Source organism: Stenella coeruleoalba (assembly GCF_951394435.1).
Source record: "Stenella coeruleoalba genome assembly, chromosome: 8".
Lineage (NCBI taxonomy): Eukaryota > Metazoa > Chordata > Mammalia > Artiodactyla > Delphinidae > Stenella > Stenella coeruleoalba.
In genome coordinates, this window is record NC_137154.1 from 32,669,068 (window position 1) to 32,693,126 (window position 24,059).

General features: G+C 36.4%; 1 protein-coding gene across 4 annotated transcripts in view; it reads right to left on the reverse strand.

Annotated features, from left to right (window-relative positions):
* LUZP2 (leucine zipper protein 2) overlaps positions 1-24,059 on the reverse strand; it is a 512,515-nt gene that overhangs the window by 445,275 nt on the left and 43,181 nt on the right. For 2 of the 4 annotated variants that reach the window (XM_079930100.1, XM_079930099.1), the window contains exon 1: positions 402-1,364. In XM_079930100.1, the coding sequence (XP_079786226.1) occupies positions 402-463 (62 nt within the window). In that variant the 5' untranslated portion in view covers positions 464-1,364. Of the gene's footprint in view, positions 1-401; positions 1,365-8,682; positions 8,766-24,059 lie in introns of those variants that run through there. The other 2 variants (XM_079930101.1, XM_079930103.1) reach the window with 1 other exon arrangement.

The window sequence follows — 24,059 nt, forward strand, 5'->3', positions numbered from 1 at the left end:
AGGAGGTAAGCGCTGTGGCTATTAAGACAGCTCCGTTGTATACAGAGACTGTCTGGTGACATTACTCTCCTTGTCTAATTTCCTTTCTTTATTTCGTCTCTTACCGCGTGTTATCTGTTTGCTACTACTAGCGCTGGAGGGAAACATGGCTTTGGAAGGAACACTTGGTCCCCTCACTGGGAGGAATACTGAGGATTTCTTTAAGGGCTAGGATAACTAGGAAAGGGCTCTACTCCCTCAGAAGGATTTCAGAGCCTGAATTATAGAGAGACCCCCCCCTAACTTAGACGGGAGATGCAAACAGCTGAACTGTCTGTCCTTGGCCTCCACAGGTGACCTGCGGTTGGACCAACCTACCGGCAACTCCTCTCAGCTCAGGTCACTCACGCTCCTGGACTCACCTGGTGCTGAGGACCAGCGCCGGCAGGAGAGGCAGCAGGTAGTGCGCTGGGCTGAATTTCATGCTTGTCACCTGCCGGGATCCTCCTTTCCTCGCTGCCTGCGCTCTCCCTCCTCGTCCTCCGGGTCCTGTCGCTCCTCAGTGCCCGGCTCTGTCCCTGGCCAGCAATGAGCCCTCTCCAGCAGCGGACGGAAGGAAACCGACAAGCAAACGGACGGACTCCTTGCGAAGGCAGGCGCTGAGAGTGGGGAGTATCTTCGGGAGTGATGTCACCGGCGAGGCGAGCCCTGCCCGGGATTGTTCGCCGCCGCAGCTCCCGAGACCCGAGGGCGCGTTGTCACTCGCGCTGGAGGCGGCGCGGGGAGAGGGAGGGGGTGCCCAGCGATGGACCCGCGCGCTCCGGTCAACGGGCTGCACTCACCCAGCTGCACGCCCGCCTGGGGCTGATCTTTTTATTCCCGCTTCTCCATAGGATGGGGAAGGGCGAGGCGGGGGCCAGGAGAGAAATCTAATCTGCCAGTAACTGAACCGGCGTTCGCGGCAGGAGGTGAAACAGAATTCACTGGGAAAGACTATCGGAGGCTAGAGTCATAGGCAGGCGCCCCTCACTTGATTAAACAGTGTTTGTAAAAACGTTGCTCTGGAGAGAATGTTTAAAATATTATTCTAATTAAAAATGCATAATGACTCGTTTGATGTGAATGGAAGGGCAGTAGGAGCGAGCAGCGTCCAGAAATGCACCCTGAGACCGTATTGCCATTGCAAGCTTCTTAGTCCGCAAGCGTGGACTCTAAAGAGGTTTTCAGACAGTTGAGACGTCTGCTGTTTCTGTGATTTGAAAATTTCTGACCTTCCTATAATTTCAATGTGACTCTGTACCACCAACGGGTAGTGGGGTTGGAGTTGGTGTCACAGGTTCACTCACCTAAAGGGTGGCTTTTCTTCAGGTGAGGAAACATAACTGAGACAATCATCAGAATGTTAGTAATTAACTCGGAGTGGTGGTATTGGAAGGCAGAAGATTTTATCTGTCATTTTTTTCTACAGTTTCCAAATTTTCGTTAATGAACATCTGATATTTAGTAAGCTTTATTTTCAAAAATTAATTAGAAAAATGAAATGATAGAACTCTATTTTGCAAAAGTAATCCTAGAAAATAGTGCCAACTTCATCTACTAAGATGTTCGATTCTAGGATCTTTACAACAAGGGTATTCTGGCAGGATAACCTTGTTAAATAAATGTTTGTAAAGCACTACTTCATACATTGTTTCATTTGATTGTTTCAAGAGCCAACCTAGAGAAATATAAATAGCCCCTATCATAGAGATGAGGAAAGATCTCATCAAGATCTGAGCTGTATTTTTTTTTTTTCAACAAAGAACTGTGTTCTTCTAAATCTTAAGCAAACCGTACTGTTGCCTGGAACATCATACTTAGCATAACAAACTCGGTGATTAACACAAAGTTGATGTTCAATAGAGGTTGACATGCATCAGAGACCCTAGAGGGCAAAGGTCAGATGTTCTCCAGGAATTCCTATCCAGATGGCTCAGCTCATATCCCAGTTTTTTCAGGGGCTAGCCATTTACAGTAAAATTTAGATGAAACTTCCCCTTTAGTCTATTTTTTGAAGACATTACCTGTAGGAAAAATACATTTGTTATAAAGCTTTATTTTGTCTAATTTACCGATCTGTTTTTGCTTTTGCTTCTAATAGGATTGGAGTTAAAACACTCATACAGAACAGATATTACTTTAAAAAGCCCAAGCCAACAAAATAGATGAGTAATAACTTTTGTAAACTGGATACCACCCTCTTGGGCCATAGTAAAATCCACAACAGATATAACTAGGAATACACAAATCAACTCACTTGTGAATTGCATGTCATTTACAAAGAAAAATTGCACTACACTTTCCTAAAACAGAATTCTGACTCTGAAGAAAAATATGCATTTCAGTTTGCTTTTGCTAGAATTATCTAACAATAGATTCTCTGCTCAGTTTAGAAGGTGATAATTTGAGTTGTACACTAAACAAAGCCATATGACTACTTACTCTCTGGGGAATAACACTCATATTTGTACAACACATTTTTTGTTTAGCTAACAACTTTGAATTTATTGTGTGCTAATCATAGGAATCAAGTGTGGTAGTCATTCCTATTATTCTCTTTTGCGGTTGAAGTGACTGAGCGGTTTCAGTAACTCCTACAGTGGACATGGCATTCAAATTCAGTCTGCATTACTTCAAAACATTTGTTTTCTTGAGAAAGAGTTTTTTTAAAATATGCTTACATAAGAAAAGCTTTTCCCCACCCTAAATTGTATTACTTTAAATTAGATGTGCAACATGAACAACAGACTGCTGTAGACTGTGAACCAAGAAAGGGAATCACCAAAATGAACTTTGTTTTGACGGTGTCTCACAGTTATGTTGTGCCACTGCACTGGATATCAATAACAAGCCATAAAGTTTGTTGACCTTTATGCATTTTCTGTAAGCAGAAAAAAAGACATCCGGGCTTCCCTGGTGGCACAGTGGTTGAGAATCTGCCTGCCAATGCAGGGGACACGGGTTCGAGCCCTGGTCTGGGAAGATGCCACATGCCGCGGAGCAACTAGGCCCGTGAGCCACAATTACTGAGCCTGCGCGTCCAGAACCTGTGCTCTGCAACAAGAGAGGTCGCGATAGTGAGAGGCCCGTGCACCGCGATTAAGAGTGGCCCCCACTAGCCACAACTAGAGAAAGCCCTCGCACAGAAACAAAGACCCAACACACCCAAAATTAAATAAATAAATAAATTTATTTAAAAAAAAAAAAGACATCCAACTTAGGAGGGCATAGGAGCAACAGGCAAGCACATCTTGGACAGTGAACCTAAGTGGGATTGTGGAAATTCCTGCAGATTTAGAGGACTGAAGTATTATATTATGAATTCCAGTATAGATCTGCCTCCCAGCAGAAGACATTTCTTAGGGAACTACAAGAACATGTCTCCATCACCCATGACATTCTTTCCAGACTGTCACAGGAAAACTCAAATCCAGACTTGATTTTATGGCTTCAGAGAGTTTGTATATGAATGTTAAAAATGTAGCAGTGCAGACAGGAGACTCAGCTGAAACTACTTGTCCTATACTGAGTCGCAACACTGAACTCAGCAAAAGTTTTTTGTAGTAACTATACCCAAGTCTGGATAAAGAACATGAAGAAAGCCCATGCAGTTTCACTGAGAGGGTAGTCTCCATAAAATGCTGGAAATGGGAGACACAGAGGTTATTTTTTTTAAACAGCTTTATTGTGTACCTTAATTCAGGTACCCAAAACACCATTTCAAAGTATATAATTAAGTGATTTTTAATATATTGCCAAGGTTTTGAAAGCATCAGTATTATCTAATTCCAGAACATTTTCATCACCCCCAAAATAAACTCTATATCCACTAGCAGTCACCCACCACTCCCTTCTTTCTCTCTTCTCCCATCCTTGGCAACCACTAATCTAATTACTGTCACTAATGGATGTGCCTAATTCTTGACATTTTATATAAATTAAATCATACTACATATGGCCTTATGTAACTAATTTCCTTAGTATCGTTTCAAGGTTCATCTATGTTGTAGCATGTATCAGTACTTCATTCTTTTTTATTGCGGAATAATGCTCCACTGTAGAGATATACCACGTTGTATTGATCCATTCAACAATTGATAGACATTAGGGTCATTTCCATGTTTTGCCTATATGCTATGAACATCTATATAAAGTTTCCTTTGTGAACATCTGTTTCCAATTCTCTTGGAATATAACTAGGAGAGGAATTCCTGAGTCATATAATCACACTACGTTTAATTTTTTGAGAAACTGCCAAACTGCTTTCCAAAATAACTGTATCATTGTACATTCTCACCATTAGTACAGGAAGATGTCAATTTTTCTACATCCTTGCCAAAACTTGGTATTTTTAATTTATTATTATCATTATTATAGACATTCTAGTGGGTACGAGTAGTATCTCATTGTGGTTTTGATTTGTGTTTACCTGATGGTTAATCTTACTGAGCATCTTTTCATGTGCTTGTTGCCCATTCATATACAGTTTTGGGAGATATGTTTCTTCAAATTCCTTGCCCATTTTGTCATTTATGATTTATTTCTGAATTATAAGAGTTCTTTATACATCCTGGATACAATTTATTTGCTAGATACACAACTTGAAAATGTTTTCTCCCAATCCATGGGTTATCTTTTCATTTTCTTGATGGTGCCATTTTCAGCAAAAAAGTTTTTAATTTTCATGAAGTCCAATTAACATGTCTTTTTCTTTTGTTACTGTGCTCTTGGTATCTGAGAAGGTTTTACTTCACCCAAGATCATAAAGATTTATGTCTATATTTTCTTCTAAGAGTTTTATTGTTTTATCTTTGATCCACTTGGAGTTTGTTTTTGTGTACGATAAGAGATAGGGGTCCAACTTAATTCTTTGCATGTGTGTATCTAGTTGTCCTATCATCATTTGTTGAAAAGGTTATTATTTCCCCCATTTAATTGTTCTGCTATTTCTTCTCTCTCAGAGTAATATGAATGCTGCATTCCCTTTTCTACTTTTATGTTCTAAACTCCAACATCTCCTAGAGTTTCATCCTTGATCCTCCTCTTTTAAAATTCTGTATTTTTCTTTCCATGGTGAACTTACAGTTTTTTGGGTTTTACTATCTATAATATGGTTAATCTCCAGCCTAGATTTCTTCACTGAGCTCTTACATAGATTTCTCTTGGATACCTCAAAGTCAAACTCAATCACAATGAAATTTTGTTCTTCTCACCATCTGATGATCTTTCTTTTTGTTCCTTTATATGCCCATCAAGTCAGTCACCCAAACCTGAGAATCATCATGACTTTTAGCTCTCACTTCTCCCACATTTGGTCAATCAACAAGTCCTACGGATTTTACTAAGTACTGCTTTGTAATAATCACCTACTCGTATGTTAAACCTGTCACCAGGGCTTTATTTAGGGTTCACTGTCTTTTGTTTCTGAAGTGTGTTCCTTACTCAGAGGTGTATTTTCCTCAAATCCATTCCCCCAGTATAATAAACATAAGCTGTAAATATTTTTATTGCCTCAAAGATCCTAGGGAATTACTCTCAATAATATTTTCAATACACATCTCTTCCCTGTTCTTTCTTTAACTTCCATGTTCTACTCCTAAGAGAGCAACAGAAGTTTTCCTTGATGTGACTTTAAATTTTTCACATTATTCCTTCTTCCAGAAGTGTTCTATTACTCACCTTACCTGTATAGTCAGCCCTCCATATCTGTGAGTTCTGAATCTGAAGATTCAACCAACCATGGATGAGAAATAATTGAAAAAGAAAATTCCAGAAAGTTCCAAAAGCAAAACTTGAATTTTCTGTGCACTGGCAACTATTTACATAGCATTTATATTGTATTTACAACTATTTAGATACGATTTACACTGTATTAGGTATTATAACTAATCTAGAGATGATGATTTAAAGTATACTGGGGAACTTGCATAGGTTATATGCAAATACTATGCCTTTTTATGTAAGAGATTTGAGCACGCCAGAATTTTGGTATCCATGGGTGTCCAGAAACCAATTCCCCTCAGAGTTACGGAGGGATGACTATAACTTACTTTAATTATTTAAGCCTTACCAAGGCCATCACCTCTTTCTAGAATATTGTCCTTAACCCATCTGCCACCACAAACTTGGTAAGTCTTCCCTTTCAAATCTGTTATGGCATGTGACAGATTGCCTTGATATTGAACTTATAATATTACTTAGTAATAATATATTTCTGTTCCTCACTATGCTATAAATCTATTAAGAATAGGAGAGGGGCATTTCTCATTTTTCTCAGTGCTAAAGAAGGTGAAGATGTTGTAAAATTATATTTTAATTTATGTATTTTCTCAGTCAATCACTAATTTTATTCAGATATTTGTCAACCCAGGGGTTAAAGGCTTAAAAAAAAAAAAAGATGTTTTAAATGGTTCATTGGAAACACAATATGTTTACAGCTTTCATACTCATTTTTTTATTGTTGCTCATGAAAACTATCCAAAGGAAATTTACTCTACGAAGGCCAATTATACCTTTTTTTAACCAAATACATCATAAGAAACAAAAGAGAAATATAAGGCTAATCCAAGTGTTTGTATTCCATTCAAAAATAAAACAAAATGAAAACAACAAACAAAAGCAAAAGCAAAAAAGACCAAGCCCTATACCCTCTCGTTCTTTTGAGCCAGTCATGTATATTGAATGGCCTTAACCCACTGAATTCCCCACCTTCTTGATAAATTATCCTGCCTGTTCTCACAAATGGTGAGAAGTCTATGCAAAAGCCTTGGAGCAGGACTTCACCAGGAAGGTAAAGGGACTCAGGGATCTTATCTGCCTTATTTGTTGCCCTGGAAACAATATTGTGTCTGCTTCTTTGCCAGTACACCATGTGTGCGAGAGTTACTCTGGGACTAGGTCTATTCACTTGGAGAAAGAGATAAACACAATAATAAAGACAACAGTTGCTCTTTTATCCAAATGCAGGAGATAAATTATAATTCTGCTTTTGGCAATTATATTGGGAATTCACCAGAGTACTGAAACCTCAATGAATCCTTTTGTAAACCAAGTATTTCATAATGAGCACAGCAATGCTTTAATGTATAAATTTAAGCTCTTTTTTAAAAAAAAGTATTTTCATATTTTGCAGTATATTTACAAAGGAATCTGGCCTGCTGAACTGATTCATTCACTGGATCAGTTAAATTCCACCTAACCTTTAACAATCAATGGCAATCTCTTATTTCCTGGTTTCCTTTTGCTGCCCACATTTGGCTGTCTCAGTGAATTTCTCAACACAGATAAATTTAAGACCCAATTCAGTCCCTCTTCTATGACTATCTCTCATTATAGAACCACTGTTAAACCAAGATTTCTAAGGTATGGTTTTTCCATGCTCACTCTATGTAACTTTGGACATATGGTTTTCAAAGCATCCTCTCATCCAACATTATATTTAACTCAAAATACAATTAATGATGAGAATTCTACTTCCAGACATGAAGGAATAATTGGTATAAGACTTATCTTCCTACTATAAACAAATATAACATTTGAAAAAAATGAAATGACTATTTCAAGCATCGGGAAATAGGAAGAGCAGGATCATAGAAAACAAGCCCATGCTCACACCAGCTTTCTCAAGATGAGGATTTTAACTACTATGCCACAGGAAGGTGAAGAACAAGGGAAACAATAGTCCTACTGAGCCTAGTAAGCAGAGTTTTGATCTGCTAAAGTGTTTAGGATTTGTGGGAAATCAGACCAGAGAAGAAGCAGCTTTGCAAAAACCTCCAACATACTGCATGGGGATTTACTATGCATCCTTGGCCAAGGACTGGGCTTCATGAATGCAGTCCAGACTCTGAAAGGTCAAGTTCTGCTATTCTGCATTTGCAGTGGGTCTGGAATAGAGATATCCAAGTTCTTGAACTACTGTGATACTAGAATTCTTATCCAGCCGGACTGGAAAGCCCTAACAGCACTTTACAAACACACCAAACATTTAACTGAAATTCCAGAAAGTCCAGACTTTTGGAGTAAGAGCCATGCCTTGGTATAAAAGATGTATTTAGAACTAATGTCAAAACTGATAGAGATTCACTGTAAAAAGATTTTTAAAAACCTGACAGTAGTGTAAAGAGCCACCAGTAATTTAACTGTTTAGAGAGGAAAATTCAGCTTCCATTAAAGGAAGATGACACAATCTAGAATCTCTACAGTGTGTTCAGCACAATGCCAAGCGTAGGCCTGAATTACTGGATACATGAAGAAACATGAAAAGGTACTCATATTCAAAAATAACAGTAATCAGTGGAAACAGAACCCAAAGCAACACAGATTTTGAAATTAGTAGACAAGGACTATACAGATTTTAAGTACAAAAAATAAACAACTGACAATTCTAGAACTGAAAACATGATATATGATATAAAAATGCACAGTTTCAATACTGAAAAATGAAAGGTTAGTAAACTTGAAAACACATAAATAGAAATAATACTATCTGAAGGAGAAAATAATTAAAGAAATGTAAGAACATGGATTTAGGGAACTGTGATATCATATCAAGCTGTCTAATAAACATGTTTGGAATTCCAGAGAGATAAGAGAAAAAAAATTAGAGCACATAAATTATATTTTTAAAATGACCAAAATGCCAAGTATGTTTAAAAAACATACCTTTACATCTTCAAGAAGTTCCACCAAATTTAAGCAGGATAAATCCAAAGAGAACCACACTTAGATATATCATACTCAAATTGCTGAAAAGAAAAAGAGAAAATCTTAAACAGGAGCATAATATACAAAGTAATCTCAATACTCATGAGAGATTCTCAACAGAAACAATAGGGTGGAGAAGACAGTGGAACAGTATCTATAAAATGCTGTAAAACTGTCAATCTAGAATTTTATATTCAGCAAAAATACCCTTAAAAATTGAGGGCAAAACAAAGACATTTTCGACTAAATAAACCTTGAAGAATTCTTAAAAGAAAATCTGCTCTATCACAGATCACAAAAGACATTGTTCAGGCTGAAGAAAAACGATACAATATGAAAATGCAAATTTATAGAAAAGAATGAAGAGTTCCAAAAATAGTACATATTTAGATGAATACAAAAGGCTGTGGTTTCTCTTATTTTTTTAATGAAAAAATAAAAACCAGTAACATTACATTCTGTTCCTTGAATATATAAAACTAATATATGGCAAAAATAACATAAAGGATAGATATGGTAAAAGAATTATACTAATGGAAGGATCTTTGTCCTGTTATAGGAAGTTGTAAAACATTAACTTTAGATAGAATATGAAAAATATGAATGCATAATATTTACTAAAGTAACCACAAAACAAAGTACAAATTCATACAGCAAATATTCCACAGTATAGAAAAAGAACAATGATAAAGAGAAAGATTAATACAAAAGGAGCAAGAAAGAAACAGAGGTACAATAGCTTAGATATGAGAAATAGAAAGCAAATAGTAAAATACGAGACAAAAAACTGTATTAATAATTAATTTAATTAAATTAAAAATAAGAGATTTTTATATTGGATAAATATACAATTAAAAGCTATCTACAAAAATTTTATTTTAAATATAAAGATAAAAAATAAATAAAAACTGTATAAGAAAGCATGAGTGGTTAATAGTAGAAAAAAATGTTTATGATGTAGAATTTTACTAGAGATAAAGAGGTATATTTCATGTTGATAAAAAAAGTTAAATCATCAGAAAGATAAAATAATTTTAACTGTGTATGTACTTAAAAACAAATTTTTTTAAATAAAATATAAGAAGAAAAGGGATTCAAGGGAGAAAAAAAAGCTTCAATTACAGATATTTCAAGAAACCATTCCAATAATCTATAAACTATACAAAATATCAGTTAGGATATACAATATTTGATAAATATTATTAACTAAACTTACCTAGTTAACATTTATAGAATGCCTCACCCAAAAAGCAGAAAACACATTTTTCTAAGTGTACATGGCACATTAACCATGGCAGACAATATGCCAGGCTACAATATAATTCTTAATGCATTTCAAAAAAATTGAAACTTCCAGAACATATACTCAGATCAAACAGAATTAAATTAAAAAATTAATGTCAAAATTTCCAGATATTTTAGGTAACCAATGAATAAAAGAAGAAATAACAGAAAAACTGGAAAAGATTTTGATTCAGATGAAAATGAAAAATACAATATATCAACAGCTGTGGAAAACAATGAAAGCAATGTTCAAAAGGTAAATGCTTGTATTAGAAAGATGAAATATTAAAAAGAAGTGATCCAGTTTTCACCATAAGAAGCTATAAAAAGAAGAGCAAATTAAATTCAAATAAATTGCATGGAAGAAAATAATAAAAATTAGAGCAGAAATTAATGATAGAGAAAATAGTTACAATGCATAGTACCAACATCATGAATAAAAGAGGTAAGTATTACAGATATTACAGATATTAAGTGAATGATAACAGTATATACTTCAATATATTTCACAATTTAGATGAAATGAACAAATTTATGAAAAAACTTACAAAAATGACCCAAGAAGAACTAGCAAATGTAAAGAGCCCTACTAAAGTAACTTAATTTATTTAAAGCTTTCCCAAAAGGGATATTCCAGATGGTTTATTATTTCTATCAAATGTTGAAATGTGAAATAATACTAATCTTAAATTATTTCAGAAGTTAGAGGAGGATAGGTCTGTTCTGCCTATACTCTATGATAATTTTATGATTATTATTTCTCTGGTAACAAAGCCAAAAAAACTTGTAAGATGTAAATAGAGTTATAGGCAATTTTTCTTATGAACATGTAATGCAAAATTTTGTAGAAAATATTATAAAACCTAATCCAGCAATATATAAAAAGGACAAAACATTATCATCAGGTGGAGGATTGTGTAGAAATTCAATGTTAGTTTTACATTCAAATTAAAATATTTTTATCACTTTAATGGAAGATAGGAGAAAAATTACATGATCATCTCAATCAATGTAGGAAAATTATTACAATTTAACACCCATTCATGAAAATAAATTTCATCAAGCTGGAAATAGATGGGAAACCCTCAACATGATAAAGGATAGTTATAAAAGACTTTATTATATTCAGGGCTGGAAAGATTGAGTGCTTTCCTGTAAAAGTGAGAATTAAGCGAGGATAACCTTACACTACCTTAAAGGAGGAAAACATAACTGAATTATTTTATGACTTAGGTTAGTCAAATATTCCTTAGATAGGGTACAAAAGTGAAAACCAGAAGAGAAAATACATTGATAAATTCTACTTCAAAAAATGAAATACATTTGATCTTTAAAGAAACCATTAAGAAAATAAATAGGCAAGGCAGAGATTGGGAGAAGAAATGTGCAATATAGTTTTGACAAAGAAATTGTACAAAACTATGTAATGACACTTAAAATGAACAATCAAAAGGCAAACAACACAATAAAGAGCTTGGAAAAAAACCTGAACATGTACTTCACAAAAGAAGACATTAGGGTATGAAGGCCAAGCACACACACATCAGAAAGTGTCCTCGACATCTTTACTCATCAAAGGAATGAAAAATAAAGCAATGAGAAACCACCCCTAGAAATGAGAAATTCACTGCTGGAATGTCTAAAGCAAAATCTAGCAAAATGAAATATTGGCAAGGATATGGTACAACTTGAACTCATATATTTAGACTATACAAAGTGACATAATCACTTCAGATTGGCCACTTCTTAAAACATATGCATAAACTATGACCCAGCAATTTCAATCCTAGTCATTTATCCAATACATATGATAGCATGCATCTGCAAAATGGCTTGTATAACATGTATAGCATCTCTATTAATAACTAGACAAAATTTGTAAACAATTAAAAAAATCATCAGTACAAGAATGGGTGCAAATTTGAGGTCTATTCATACAGTTTTAAAAATAAATAAATCACTGTTATAACCAAAGAAGCCATAATAAGTTCATAGTACTTTATTTCATATGAACTTCAACAATAGGGAAAACTAATCTATGGTCATAAAAATCAGAACAGTGGTTGCCAATGAAGGATGTTTATTGAATGGAATTAAGTACAAGGACATTTTCTTGGTCAATCAAAATGTTTTATATCATGATTAGGGTGTTGGTTACAAAGGTGTTAAATTTTGAGAAGCTCATCAAATTTTTAAAATTTAACAGTTTTATCAGCTTTTTGTGTCATAATCATAAAATTTAACACTTAATACCTATGTATTTCACTTTACCTAAAATTTACTTATAAAATAGGATTATGATAGTCATTTTTACTTGTAATAAAACACTCGTGAAGACATCATCCACCCATCTATCCATCAATCCAGCCACCCATATATCCATCCATTCAACCAATATTTATTAAGAGCATCCTAGTCAATTACAGATGATATGAATATTTCAGTGGTGCTGCAATTAATGTAAATATGGAATTACTAAGCAATTGTGTACTTTCTCTGAAACAGCAAGCAAAATTTACTATTCAAGGGTTCTAATTCAGCTTTTGAAGTCAAGGAACCTTCTTAAAGAAGGTAATTAGTTCTCTCCCACATAATACTGGTGTAGATCTCAGGCCACTGAAACGTGGAATAGTAATGGTAAGTCATTTGTGTTTATCCTGTAGCTCCATGAACCCTTGAGATGATGCACCCTGGCTGAAAACTTGAATGCAAACTCAAGAGAAACCATAAGCAGAATTTAGCGGAACCAGTCAGTTAAGGTGCTCTCAGATTCCTTAACAACAGAAACTGAGATTGTTTTATGGTGCTACACTTTGTAGTAATTTCTTATGATCCAAGAGATTATCCAATAGATAATATCAATCTGTGATATGATCAGAGGTGCGTTTAAAACTTTTATATTATAATTTATTTTGGGTACAGAATTTAACCTATTACTTGCTAGATTCTACTGAATTTTTAGCATTTTAGAACTGCAAAACACTTTGAGGATCTATTTGTTAATTTTTTTCAAGGATACAATATATGCTTTAACAGAAAGTGCTAACTTCCATGGCCTGTGTTAATATTTATGAAGTGCTTTTGAAGAATAGGAATTCATGTAATCCTCACTACATTTCTGTGGAGTAGAAATTCTTATCTCCAGTGTATAGACATAAAAGCTGAGCTCAGGAAGTTATACAGCTTGTCCACAATCATACAGTTAATAAGAATCAGCACTTGGATCTGAACTCCATTTATCTATTTTAGAGATAGGAAAACTGTGAACTTGTAAATAGGCCAAAGTCACTAATGGCCATGGAGAATATGAACTCAAGTTTTCTCATTTCCAATCTGATTTTCTGTTTTTACTCAAAAATATCTTTTCTCTATATCACACTTCCTTCATAAGCAATTAGGTTTTTTGTTTTTTTAACCTCATCTGCACTACTGATTAAAAATATAGCATTGTGTAAACCAAGTATACATTTTGGGATCTACGCTCATATTTTGATCTTATTAATTAGATTAATGCTATTCAAACACATTAAGTGCCAAATAATACAGCTATAGTACCTGTTATAAACAACCAACATATAAGTTCTCTAAGTTACTTAAGCTCTCCCATATTTAAATTTTTGCAGTTAAAGATGTTCATACAGTATTCCCCCCACTCTCTCTTTGGTAAAAACTTCCTGTTTCTCAGTTTTATAAAAATGCACTATTTTGGTTTTATTTAAATGCAGCCTCTTTAGGGGAAAATATGATAATTAAAAATCTACATTATAATACTACTGAAGAAACTATCGATACATGTTACTTTATTTTCCCATTTCTAAAAAAGTTAAACATTTGCCTTACTCATTCCTGTTTCTTTTCTAACTCCCCAAATTAAACCATACACTTTGCTAGTGATTATAGCATTTATTCCAAAGAGGCACACCAAGAAATATAATCATTCTCAGTCATATTGGCAAAGTCTTGCATTTTACTAAATCAGATATCAAACATGTCTCTGTACATCTGCTGAAATCAAAGCTGAAAACTTCATGTTAAAACACAACTGGGGAGAGGGGGAAGATGGCGGAAGAGTAAGACACGGAGATCACCTTCCTCCCCACAGATACATCAGAAATACATCTATATGTGGAACAACTCCTACAGAACACCCACTGAATGCTGGCAGAAAACCTCAGACCACCCAAAAGGCAAGAAACTCCCCATGTACCTGGGTAGGGCAAAAGAAAAAAGAAAAAACAGAGACAAAAGAATACGGACAGGACCTGCATCAGCGGAAGGGAGCTGTGAAGGAGGAAAGGTTTCCACACACTAGGAAGCCCCTTCAAGGGCGGAGACTGTGGGTGGCAGAGTTGGGGTGCTTCGGAGCCGTGGAGGAGAGCGCAGCAACAGGGGTGCGGCGGGCAAAGCGGAGTGATTCCCGCACAGAGGATCGGTGCCGACCAGCACTCAGCAGCCCAAGAGTTTTGTCTGCTCACCCACTGGAGCGGGCGGGGCCTGGGAGCTGAGGCTCGGGCTTTGGTCGGATCCCAGGGAAAGGACTGGGGTTGGCGGCGTGAACACAGGCTGAAGGGGTTAGTGCGCCACGGCTAGCCAGGAGGGAGTCCGGGAAAAAGTCTGGACCTGCCGAAGAGGCAAGAAACTTTTTCTTCCCTTTTTGTTTCACGGTGCGCGAGCAGAGGGGATTAAGAGCACTGCTTAAAGGAGCTCCAGAGACGGACGCGAGCCGCGGCTATAAGCATGGACTCCAGAGACAGGCATGAGACGCTAAGGCTGCAGCTGCTGCCACCAAGAAGCCTGTGTGCGAGCACAGGTCACTATCCACACCCTCCTTACGGGAAGCCTGTACAGCCCACCACTGCCAGGGTCCCGTGATCCAGGGACAACTTCCCCGGGAGATCCCATGGACACCTCAGGCTGGTGCCACGTCCTGCCAGCCTCTGCCACCGCAGGCTCGCCCCGCACTCCATGCCCCTCCTTCCCCCCCGGCCTGAGTGAGCCAGAGCCCCCGAATCAGCGGCTCCTTTAACCCCATCCTGTCTGAGTGAAGAACAGACGCCCTCTGGTGACCTACATGCAAAGGCGGGGCCCAATCCAAAGCTGCACCCCGGGAGCCATGCGAACAAAGAAGAGAAAGGGAAATCTCTGCCAGGAGCCTCAGGAGCAGCGGATTAAATCTCCACAATTAACTTGATGTACCCTGAATCGGTGGAATACCTGAATAGACAATGAATCATCCCAAATTGAGGAGGTGGACTTTGAGAGTAAGATATATTATTTTTTCCCCTCTTCCTCTTTTAGTTAGTGTGTATGTGTATGCTTCTGTGTTGAGATTCTGTCTGTATAGCTTTGTTTTCACCATTTGTCCTAGGGTTCTGTCTGTCCGTTTTTTTTTGTTTTTTTTTACTTAAAATTTATTTTCTTAATAATTATTTTTTATTTTAAAAACTTTATTTTATTTTATCCCTTTCCTCCATTCTGTCCCTCCCTCCCTCCCTTCTTTTCTTTTCTTTCTCTCTTTCTCTTTCTTTCTTTCTCTCTTTCTTTGCTTTCTTTTCTTTCTTCTTTTTCTCCCTTTTATTCTGACCCGTGTGGATGAAAGGGTCTTGGTGCTACAGCCAGGAGTCAGTGCTGTGCCTCTGAGGTGGGACAGCCAACTTCAGGACACTGGTCCACAAGAGACCTCCCAGCTCCACGTAATATCAAACGGGGAATATCTCCCAGAGATCTCCATCTCAATACCAACACCTAGCTTCACTCAACGACCAGCAAGCTACAGTGCTGGACATCCTATGCCAAACAACTAGCAAGACAGGAACACAGCTCTACCCATTAGCAAAGAGGCTGCCTAAAATCATAATAAGGCCACAGACACCCCAGAACACACCACCAGATGTGGACCTGCTCACCAGAAGACAAGATCGAGCCTCATCCACCAGAATACACGCACTCGTCCCCTCCACCAGGAAGCCTTTACAACCCACTGAACCAACTATAACCACTAGGGACAGACACGGAAAACAACGGGAACTACGAACCTGCAGCCTGCAAAAAGGAGACCCCAAACACAGTAAGATAAGCAAAATAAGAAGACAGAAAAACACACAGCAGATGAAGGAGCAAGATAAAAACCCAACAGACTTAACAAATGAAGAGGAAATAGGCAGTCTACCTGAAAAAGTATTCAGAATAATGAGAGTAAAGACGATCCAAAATTTTGGAAACAGAATAGAGAAAATGCAAGAAACATTTAACAAGCACCTAGAAGAACTAAAGAGGAAATGAACAACACAATAAATGAAATTAAAATAGTCTAGAAGGGATCAATAACAGAATAACTGAGGCAGAAGAACGGATAAGTGACCTGCAAGATAAAAGAGTGGAAATAACTACTGCAGAGGAGACTAAAGAAAAAAGAAGGAAAAGAACTGAGGACATTCTCAGAGAACTCTGAGACAATATTAAACGCATCAACATTCGAATTCTAGGGGTCCCAGAAGAAGAGAAAAAGAAGGGGACTGAGAAAATATTTGAAGAGATTATAGTTGAAAACTTCCCTAATATGGGAAAGGAAATAGTTAATCAAGTCCAGGAAGAACAGAGAGTCCCATACAGGATAAATCCAAGGAGAAACACGCCAAGACACATATTAATCAAACTTTCAAAGATTAAATACAAAGAAAACATATTGAAAGCAGCAAGGGAAAAACAACAAATAGCACACAAGGGAATCCCCATAAGGTTAAGAGCTGATCTTTCAGCAGAAACTCTGAAAACCAGAAGGGAGTAGCAGGACATATGTAAAGTGATGAAGGAGAAAAACCTACAACCAAGATTACTCTACCCAGCTAGGATCTCATTCAGATTTGATGGAGAAATTAAAACCTTTACAGACAAGCAAAAGCTGAGAGTTCAGCACCACCAAACCAGCTTTACAACAAATACTAAAGGAACTTCTCTAGGCAAGAAACAAAACAGAAGGAAAAGACCTACAATAACAAACCCAAAACAATAAGAAAATGGGAATAGGAACATACATATCAATAACTACCTTAAATGTAAATGGATTAAATGCGCCCAACAAAAGACACAGACTGGCTGAATGGATACAAAAACAAGACCCATATATATGCTGTCTACAAGAGACCCACTTCAAACCTAGGGACAAATGCAGACCGAAAGTGAGGGGATGGAAAAAGATATTTCATGCAAATGGAAATCAAAAGAAAGCTGGAATAGCAATTCTCATATCAGACAAAATAGACTTTAAAATAAAGACTATTACAAGAGACAAAGAAGGACACAGCATAATGATCAAGGGATCGATCCAAGAAGATATAACAATTGTAAATATTTATGCACCCAACATAGAAGCACCTCAATACATAAGGCAAATACTAACAGCCATAAAAGGGGATATCAACAGTAACACATTCATAGTAGGAGACTTTAACACCCCACTTTCACCCATGGACAGATCATCCAAAATGAAAGTAAATAAGGAGACACAAGCTTTAAATGATACAAGCTTTAAATTAAACAAGATGGACTTAATTGATATTTATAGGACACTCCATCCAAAAACAACAGAATACACATTTTTCTCAAGTGCTCACAGAACATTCTCCAGGATAGACCATATATTGGTAAATTTAAGAAAATTGAAATTGTATCAAGTATCTTTTCCAACCACAACATTATGAGACTAGATATCAATTACAGGAAAAGATCTGTAAAAAATACAAACACATGGAGGCTAAACAATACACTACTTAATAACAAAGTGATCACTAAGGAAATCAAAGAGGAAATTTAAAAATACCTAGAAACAAATGACAATGGAGACATGACGACGCAAAACCTATGGGACACAGCAAAAGCAGTTCTAAGAGGGAAGTTTATAGCAATACAATCCTACCTTAAGAAACAGGAAACACCTCAAATAAACAACCTAACCTTGCACCTAAAGCAATCAGAGAAAGAAGAACAAAAAAACCCCAAAGTTAGCAGAAGGAAAGAAATCATAAAGATCAGATCAGAAATAAATGAAAAGGAAATGAAGGAAACGATAGCAAAGATCAATAAAACTAAAAGCTGGTTCTTTGAGAAGATAAACAAAATTGATAACCCATTAGCCAGACTCATCAAGTAAAAAAGGGAGAAGGCTCAAATCAATAGAATTAGAAATGAAAAAGGAGAGGTAACAACTGACACTGCAGAAATACAAAAGATCATGAGAGATTACTAAAAGCAACTGTATGCCAATAAAATGGACAACCTGGAAGAAATGGACAAATTCTTAGAAATGCACAACCTGCCAAGACTGAACCAGGAAGAAATAGAAAATATGAAGAGACCAATCACAAGCACTGCAATTGAGACTGTGATTAAAAATCTTCCAACAAACAAAAGCCCAGGACCAGATGGCTTCACAGGCGAATTCTATCAAACATTTAGAGAAGAGCTAACACCTATCCTTCTCAAATTCTTCCAAAATATAGCAGAGGAAGGAACACTCCCAATCTCATTCTACGAGGCCACCATCACCCTGATACCAAAACCAGACAAAGATGTCACAAAGAAAGAAAACTATAGGCCAATATCACTGGTGAACATAGATGCAAAAATCCTCAACAAAATAATAGCAAACAGAATCCAACAGCACATTAAAAGGATCATACACCATGATCAAGTGGGGTTTATTCCAGGAATGCAAAGATTCTTCAATATACGCAAATCAATCAACGTGATACACCATATTAACAAACTGAAGGAGAAAAACCATATGATCATCTCAATAGATGCAGAGAAAGCTTTCGACAAAATTCACCACCCATTTATGACAAAAACCCTGCAGAAAGTAGGCATAGAGGGAACTTTCCTCAACATAATAAAGGCCATATATGACAAACCCACAGCCAACATCATCCTCAATGGTGAAAAACTGAAACCATTTCCACTAAGATCAGGAACAAGAGAAGGTTGCCCACTCTCACCACTATTATTCAACATAGTTTTGGAAATTTTAGCCACAGCAATCAGAGAAGAAAAATAAATAAAAGGAATCCAATTCAGAAAAGAAGAAGTAATGCTGTCACTGTTTGCAGATGACATGATACTATACATAGAGAATCCTAAAGATGGTACCAGAAAACTACTAGAGCTAGTCAATGAATTTGGTAAAGTAGCAGGATACAAAATTAATGCACAGAAATCTCTGGCATTCCTATACACTAATGATAAAAAATCTGAAAATGAAATTAAGAAAACACTCCCATTAACCACTGCAACAAAAAGAATAAAATATCTAGGAATAAACCTACCCAAGGAGACAAAAGACCTGTATGCAGAAAATTATAAGACACTGATGAAAGAAATTAAAGATGATACAAATAGATGGAGAGATATACCATGTTCTTGGATTGGAAGAATCAACATTGTGAAAATGACTCTGCTACCCAAAGCAATCTACAGGTTCAATGCAATCCCTATCAAACTACCACTGGCATTTTTCACAGAACTAGAACAAAAAATTTCACAATTTGTATGGAAACACAAAAGACCCCGAATAGCCAAAGCAACCTTGAGAACGAAAAATGGAGCTGGAGGAATCAGGCTCCCTGACTTCAGACTATACTACAAAGCTACAGTAATCAAGACAGTATGGTACTGGCACAAAAACAGAAATATACATCAGTGGAACAGGATAGATAGCCCAGAGATAAACACACCCATATGGTCACCTTATCTTTGATAAAGGAGGAAAGAATATACAGTGGAGAAAAGACAGCCTCTTCAATAAGTGGTGCTGGGTAAACTGGACAGGTACATGTAAAAGTATGAGATTAGAACACTCCCTAGCACCATACACAAAAATAAGCTCAAAATGGATTAAAGATCTAAATGTAAGTCCAGAAACTATCAAACTCTTAGAGGAAAACATAGGCAGAACATTCTATGATGTAAATTACAGCAAGATCCTTTTTGACCCACCTCCTAGAGAAATGGAAATAAAAACAAAAATAAAGAAATGGGACCTAATAAAACTTAAAAGCTTTTGCACAGCTAAGGAAACAATAAACAAGACAAAAAGACAACCCTCAGAATGGGAGAAGATATTTGCAAATTAAGCAACTGACAAAGGATTAATCTCCAAAATTTATAAGCAGCTCATGCAGCTCAATAACAAAAAAACAAACAACCCAATCCAAAAATGGGCAGAAGACGTAAATAGACATTTCTCCAAGGAAGATATACAGATTTCCAACAAACACATGAAAGAATGCTCAACATCTTTAACCATTAGAGAAATGCAAATCAAAACTACAATGAGATATCATCTCACACCAGTCAGAGTGGTCATCATCAAAAAATCTACAAACAATAAATGCTGGAGAGGGTGTGGAGAAAAGGGAACACTCTTGCTCTGCTGGTGGGAATGTAAATTGATACAGCCACTATGGAGAACAGTATGGAGTTTCCTTAAAAAAACTACAAATAGAACTACCATATGACCCAGCAATCCCACTACTGGGCATATACCCTGAGAAAACCATAATTCAAAAAGAGTCATGTACCAAAATATTCATTGTAGCTCTATTTACAATAGCAAGGACATGGAAGCAACCTAAGTGTCCATCACCGGAAGAATGGATAAAGATGATGTGGCACATATATACAATAGAATATTACTCAGCCATAAAAAGAAACGAAATTGAGTTATTTTTAGTGAGGTGGATGGATCCAGAGTCTGTCATACAGAGTGAAGTAAGTCAGAAAGAGAAAAACAAATACCATATGCTAACACATATATATGGAATGTAAAAAAAAGAAATGGTTCTGAAGAACCTAGGGGCAGGAGAGGAATAAAGATGCAGACATAGAGAATGGACTTGATGACATTGGGAGGGGGAAGGGTAAGCTGTGACAAAGTGAGACAGTTGCATGGACTTTTATACACTACCAAATGTAAAATAGATAGCTAGTGGGAAGCAGCCGCATGGCACAGGGAGATCAGCTTGGTGCTTTGTGACCACCTAGAGGGGTGGGATAGGGAGGTTGGGAGGAAGGGAGACGCAAGAGGGAAGAGATATGGGAACATATGTATATGTATAACTGATTCACTTTGTTATAAAGCAGAAACTAACACACCATTGTAAAGCAATTATACTCCAATAAAGATGTTAAAAAAAAGAAAGAAAGAGAACCAGAAATCGTAAATAGATTAACCCAACAAACTCAAAAAAAAAAAAAAAAAAAAAAACACAACTGAAGGTGACCTGAAGTTGTATAGATTATGACCATCAAGTATTTGTTGCTTCACTACTTTCTCTGAGTAGGAAATAAGTAAAATTGTATATGATACTTATATTATACACATAATATATATGGTATACATACATATATACTGTATATTTTCTATACACATACATAATTATTTTTATACACATACATAATTATTTCTATACACATACATAATTATTTCTATACACATACATATAAATAATTGGGATCATGTTCAGTCTTAGTGGATATTTGCTGGTTTTCCTCCTTGCTCTGCTGCCCTTTATCGTGCTTTATAAGTAAATATTAATTTTCCTTTGGCAAAACACCTCTGTCTTCTCTCAGTTGTGACTTGAATGGGGCTGACACAATGTCTTGGTTTCAGAAGTAGATGTTCACCTCCAGCTATACCTAATCAGCATATTCTACACTCTGGTCACAATATTAGCTTAGGATGGGCTATTGTGCGTACAAAGCCACCATGTATAAAAATCCGTAACACATCAGTTTGCCTCAAACATCACATCAGCCTGTTATGCCTTTCCAGACCACTTTTGAACTTCCATTTTACTTGAGTTTTGTGGCTTCTATGATATTCAAAAGGGATATCTACGGCAAATCGCCTTCTGTTTTCCCTACTCTGTTAGTAGCTGGCTATGACAACTTTTTTTATGGCAGATATTCATTACATTCACTTTAAACTGCTCTCCAGATTTATTTCCAGTACTGTTCCCCTAAACTTCCAGTTGTGTTTCCTTTCTGTTTTCTAGCTAGAAATATTGAGATTTCTATTATTTTCACACAATGCTTCACTGGAATTATCTCAGGTACATTTCCTTCAATATATTTTAGCACTTCAGCATCTGAATGTGAAAGTAACTGTAAAGCCCACATAATACTTAAGTCTGCATTTTCATGATGTCTATGGAAATCCAGCTGTCCACTAAACAACTACATGGATTTATGCTGAGACCTCAGCCATTCACTGCAAAATCAATCAGATTCAAATAGAAAATGTACCTGTTTGAAAGAAACTGCACAAATTTTTGGTTGTGATGGCATAAAAATGTAATTGGATAATAAAACTTGGCCTTTACAATACTCTGAAACTCTCAAAGTATGTAGGAAATAAAAACAAGTAGGACTATTATAGTAAATAGAAAAATGAAACACAAAGAAGTAAGTGACATCTAAGGTCACACTGGATGCTGATAAGGTATCTGGGATTTTGATATAGAAAAAAAGAATATCAGTTTACTGTCCTAATTACCACTATTGCTCTATAATTATTTTTAGTTAAGTACCAGATGTGTTAGGCATTTTGTTAAGGAATATGAAGAATGTGGCATCTCATATCAGAGATGGAACTTAAAACCTTCTTGTTAGTTTTCTTCCTTTCCTGATTTTAATGTGTACTGAGTACCATATAAAAACTTAGAAACAAAGTTGCCTAATTAGTCTAGAGGTCTCTCCTCACCTTCTATTTCTATTTAGGAAATTCTATATTTCTTTCAGCTATGGATTTCAGATTCTTCTAATCATGACATAGGAATTTCTTTTCTCAAGGTGACAATGAAAGCTCTTGGTGCACAACAGAGAGCGCCTAAAGAATCAAGTTAAGGTTCACTGCACAGACAGGCTGCAATAATTTCAGTGTTGTACTGCATGGAGAGGGTTGTGGTGGAGAGATGACTTTCTGCTCTTAGATCCTCTTCCTGAATTATATCTCAGGTGTGAAAGGTGATCTGGTCGCTTCAGGCAACAAGAAATACAGATTAAGGCATTTATTTATTAGAGTATAATTGCTTTTATCTAAGTTGATTTGGAGATCTTCATATTATATAGCTCAGAGGGGAAGTGCTGTGTCCTAAGTAGGCATAATTAAAACCAATCTCTCTGAGACAGATGAATACATAAATGAACTACCATTTGTTGAATACATTCTATGTGCCAGACAGTATGTAACATTCCCTATATTTGTTGTCTCACTTAATTTCATTTAACCTGCCCTCAAATCAACTTTGAATTGCCGCTATATCAGTGAAATTTCCAAGAAATTAAGACACTTGTAAAACTTGGAAATAGGAATTTGAACATAGGTAAGCAGTAAACGATGGTGGTTAAGTGCAAAAAGTGACACTTGTATAGTCTTGGGCAAATATTTTTAACTTCATCAACTGTAAAATGAGATCAATAATACCAATCACCTCTTAAAGTTGTGAAGATTGGATGAGATCATGCATTTAAGATCTTAGTACAGTACCTGACATAGGTACATGCCTAATGAATATTACTGATTGCAATGAACACTGTGGAGCTTTGCTCAGAACCCTTCTTTAAGGCCCACATATCCAATCTCTCAGCTGGAAATGTCTGTTATAATGGCTCACAACAGTTCCTTTCAGAGGAAACTGCTCTCTACCACCAAAAACTGCCTTGTCCAAAGTTTTCTTATTCCATGAGCTGCTTTTGGCCAATTACAGGTTCATGTCTGGATATCAAGGCTCAACTTCCTTGCTCAACGTGGGAAAATTCTGAAGGGCCATCTCTCAACAACAAAGCTCCTCAAAGTATCCACTGAAGCTTTAGTGGTATTTCAGGCCACCTTCTTCACTTGTCCAATCTGCTTTCTTCACTTCCTTTCAGGTAAATCTCCTGAGAGTTCTTTCCAGTAGACCTGCACGCAACAGTTTGTCTCAGTCTGTTTCCAGGGAACCAAATCTAAGACACTGATAATGATGATGATAGGGAAGGGTGTATGTGTGATGCAG